The sequence below is a fragment of the Caenorhabditis briggsae genome (genome assembly GCF_000004555.2).
Source record: "Caenorhabditis briggsae complete genome, chrII, whole genome shotgun sequence".
NCBI lineage: Eukaryota > Metazoa > Nematoda > Chromadorea > Rhabditida > Rhabditidae > Caenorhabditis > Caenorhabditis briggsae.
The window spans coordinates 9,216,413-9,220,499 of NC_013486.2; the positions used below are offsets into that span (position 1 = coordinate 9,216,413).

The 4,087-nt window shown below is 39.1% G+C and overlaps 2 protein-coding genes across 2 annotated transcripts in view; one reads left to right on the plus strand and one right to left on the minus strand.

The window, feature by feature from the left end:
* Positions 1-544: 544 nt before the first annotated feature.
* CBG02680 overlaps positions 545-4,087 on the plus strand; it is a gene marked incomplete at both ends in the record, with an annotated part of 4,737 nt that continues 1,194 nt past the window's right edge. Inside the window, 9 exons of the mRNA XM_045242477.1 lie at positions 545-631; positions 704-963; positions 1,358-1,448; positions 1,493-1,586; positions 2,029-2,363; positions 2,410-3,171; positions 3,217-3,462; positions 3,505-3,614; positions 3,659-3,854. Of these exons, the coding sequence (XP_045092238.1) occupies positions 545-631; positions 704-963; positions 1,358-1,448; positions 1,493-1,586; positions 2,029-2,363; positions 2,410-3,171; positions 3,217-3,462; positions 3,505-3,614; positions 3,659-3,854 (2,181 nt within the window). The remainder of the gene's footprint in view (positions 632-703; positions 964-1,357; positions 1,449-1,492; positions 1,587-2,028; positions 2,364-2,409; positions 3,172-3,216; positions 3,463-3,504; positions 3,615-3,658; positions 3,855-4,087) is intronic.
* CBG02681 overlaps positions 3,958-4,087 on the minus strand; it is a gene marked incomplete at both ends in the record, with an annotated part of 536 nt that continues 406 nt past the window's right edge. Inside the window, one exon of the mRNA XM_045242479.1 lies at positions 3,958-4,061. Coding sequence (XP_045092239.1) covers positions 3,958-4,061 — 104 coding nt within the window. The remainder of the gene's footprint in view (positions 4,062-4,087) is intronic.

Here is a 4,087-nt window from a genome sequence, read left to right on the forward strand (position 1 = left end):
ATTCTCAATTCGCTGCCGAACTTCGTTGGCTGAGTATCACAGTTTTAAACGATGAGCGAGAATACGCGCGTTACAACCCGTTGATTTTTAAGAAATAGATCATGATCTAGTTCAAACCCGCGTTCATTTTAAAATTATTAAATTTCTTCTGGCCTACGAGTTTGCTGGGGCGCTTTTTCTGAGCCCCTCGCTTGAACCCAAGTGAACAACTAGTTTTTTAGCTATTTGCCAAATTCTGAAGGAAACCTTTTTTCCTTTCTTTGTACTGAAACGGTAAAAACGCAGGTGTCCTTGAGAACTCGGCAAATAACTGAAAAACTAGAAAAACAAAATTTGTGAATGTGAGTTTTCAATCTAGGCCTGTTTTATAATCTCCAAAAATTTCAAGATGATCGGACACTTGACAGCCAAGCTCCATACCCCAAAAAATGGTCAAAACCAACTGAAAAATACGTTTTGTATATCTTATGGACCGGTACTGTACATGGGCTTAAAGTTGAAAGCTAGAGGTAGCTTTCTATTAGAGTGTTCACAGTGTTTCCAAATGCCGAAACTTCCAGGAACCACAAAGCGACATCTTACAACATTGAATCCCTATTTAGTGATTGCACGGCTAGATATTCAGCAATCAGTGAGATAGATTTTCTACTAATGACAGTAAGAAAGCTACAGTAATCCATAGCACACAATTTATTAACTTCAGGACCCATCTTGCCATTCTGACATGGAAACGGATTTCCGACCAGTTTCCTTCTCATCTGCCACGTGTTGGAGTGATTTGATGAGACTGACTCAAAAGTGTTTTGCACTGAGTAGATGTTGTCCAGCTGCACAAAGATGTGGATCGGAAGTGGAAAGAGACATTATAAATGAGCAATATGAATTGGAAAAAAGTCAGATGAAGTCAAGATTGGAAGAGTGTGCAATTGATATGAATGCGGTTTTGAGAGCTCCGGTTTCTAGGTGTGGCATTTTGAGAGATTCTTTGTAAATCGGGCCTTTGGCGGGGCTTGGGCGGCCCTGTCATAGTTTCTTTTAGAATCAATATAGTCGGGCCAACTAAATTAGATATGATAGAACTTGATGAGTGCTACAGAATGAAAATTTTCTAAAAACTGTATCTGGTTCATGAACAAAGTCACATATGAAACAGGTCGAACAAACAGGCAGGGCCCGGTTCTACCACTTTATGGCTTATAACTTTGCTCATAGACAAGATACCGTTTTCCAAATAGCATTGTTTTGTAGATCTCATGAAGTTCTATCATATTCAATTTAGTTGGCTCAAAATTATTGATTCCGAAAGAAACTATGACAGGGCCCGCGAGGGATCCTTTGAAAACTTTTGTGTTTTCAGAGAAGATGCGATGATTGCCAGAAAAGTCAGTGAGGCGACGAAGGTTATGTTACGATCAGTTGTTCCATTCAGAATATATCCAGATCCACAGGTAGGGAAATTTACGGTTAACATGAGTCTCAATGAGAATTTCAGAAGAAAATGAGGCTGAAAACGGAACGAGGAAAGAAGGCAAGAGAGTTTGCAGCTCCATTGTCAGCGAGACCAAAAGCCATCAGAAAATTGAATAGTGAGACTTTTGAAACTGATCAGTAACGGTCAAAAAGATATAGAAAAACGCATTTTTTGTAAGTTGATTTTTACCGATTGCGACCATTTTCAAGAGTCACAGACATTTTTGAAATTCCTAGTTTTTCAGTTATTTGCCGATTTCTGAAAGACATTCCCTTTTGGTCTGTTTTCTTACTGCAAACGTGAAAAAAGATGTATTTCAGAAATCGGCAAGTAACTGAAAAACTAGAAACTTTGAAAAAATTCTGTGAATGCAAAGTTCTTCATCTAGGTCTGTTTACACCCTCCAAAACCTTCAAAGTTATCTTGAACTTGACAACGGAGCACCAGACTCCTGAAAATGGTTAGAATATCCGAAAATCAACTGAAAATATGTTTTTGTATGACTTATTTTCTGGTACTGTAGTTACTAATTAAAGTAGCCAATTATACAATTTTAGAAAATCGTTATGGAATTTCAAAACCCAAATATTCTTCATCAATCCGTTCTGGAAGAGCTGAACTACTTCATGCACCAATTGATCCTCCAACCACTTCTCTCAGTCCATTTACCGTTCTTCATAACGGTGGAACGGCCTTCCAGACATCTTCCCAACCACCAGCTTTCCCTCCGTTTACCTTCCAGTCCATTGATTTTGACGCAAGATCAAATAATAGAAAGTTACGGAAGAATAAGAAAAGAAGACTTCGCAAAAAGAAACATCATGATTTTGAAAACGGACCACCGTTTGCACAAGCATCCAAAATTACAGAATCAAGGTTTGATGCACAACATGTGGGTCAATCCAAATGTTGTAATTTTCTAAAATACAAATTTTCAGGCAGCACTGAAATTAGACAAACTCAATGGAAACTTGAAACAAAAGGGGGAATATGGAAAATCGGTTCTTCCAAAAATGCTGATGATCAAACAAAAGAAAGGAAGCTTCTTAGGATACGCACAACCACTCATAAAACCTTTGTACCCTACAAAACAAGAACAAGTTGAGCCGAATCATGTGGTCGATCAAATTTATGACGATATTCTTGATGCACAAATTGCTGAAAACGAACTAACCAATTTTGTGGAGGAATCGCCTACAGGACAACCCTTCCTTCCCATTGAACCAGTAAACACTCCAGATATGAGAGAAGCATTCATAAATAATAACGGAGCATGGACGATGGAACCAACAACTGAGCAGACAACAGAGACACCTCCACTATCAAGTACACTACCTCCACCAACAATAACGTTCCCAGATGATTCCTTCCCAGCTGAAACTACTACAACATTCCCAGATGAAACGACTCATCGTCCTCCTTCTTCCAGAATAACTTTTGCTCCAATTCGAAGAATCACTACAACAACAATGGAAACGACTACGGAAGAAGCCACAACTATGGAGACTACAACTACCCCGGAAACAACAACGACTACTACGGAGCCGCCTCCTATTACACCTTCGTCCTCCGGAGATCCTCTGATTGATTATGTGACACACGAACTATTGAATAAGCATATGGAGAGACCAAAGTCAGACGAGGATGAATTTGACTTTTCCAGTGCAGATTACATTGATATCAGTGCCATGGATATTGAGGTATGTAGCTATTCCCATTAAATTCATTCACTGTAATTTTCACAGCCAACCACTTCTACCACCCCTGTCTTCCCGATTCCAATTGCTAGATATGAACAGGCTAACAGTTCGTCTTCCATGTGGCCGATGGATGGTCCACATAACCCACATCGGGCTTCACCTACAGATCACACCACAACTCCACAATTGAGAACTACTGTTGCTCCTCTGAGCCTTGGAATGCTCAGTGAACAGCAGAACGAAGATTTGATCCCATTGCCAACTGCTGCCCACTCTTTCGGTTCAATTGATGTTTGTTTTGTTTTAGAGACTTTTTTGAATTCAGATTTTTAGGTAACTCCATCCCCATCAATCAGCACAACTCCACTGGAAGACCAACTGTGGCCACTGCCAATCAGAAAACTACATAGATTGAAAATGATGGGAGCAAAGATGATGGAAAAGTAAAAAGGGAGGTAATTAGATTCCAAAATATATTTTAATTTAGAACAAAGCCAATTGTCATTTTGCCAATGAGTAAGAAGAGTGCGAAAAAGATGGAAGAGTATAAGAGAAAACTTCAAACTGGATGTCAGCGATATAACAATTGCCTTCGGAAAGAGGTCGAGATGAGATTGAGATGTGCGCAACCATACCCAACTCCTTACGATAAATGCTCTGCTCAGTTGCTGCCCCTCTATAAAGTAAGCAATTTTTGTTGTTCTGGTACAAAAAACCGGAAGTAGAGAAAATCCGGTGGCCATGATCGAAGGTCCCACAACGAAAACTAAAGTAACCTAGAAATATTTATATTTTCAGGATTTTTTCTAGTCCTTCACTGATTTTTGTATCTGCTGTTTTGCCCCAAAATGTCGGAAAATAATATTTTTGTTGATAGTGAAAAAAATTGACTGAAAACGTATTGTCGGAATAAAAA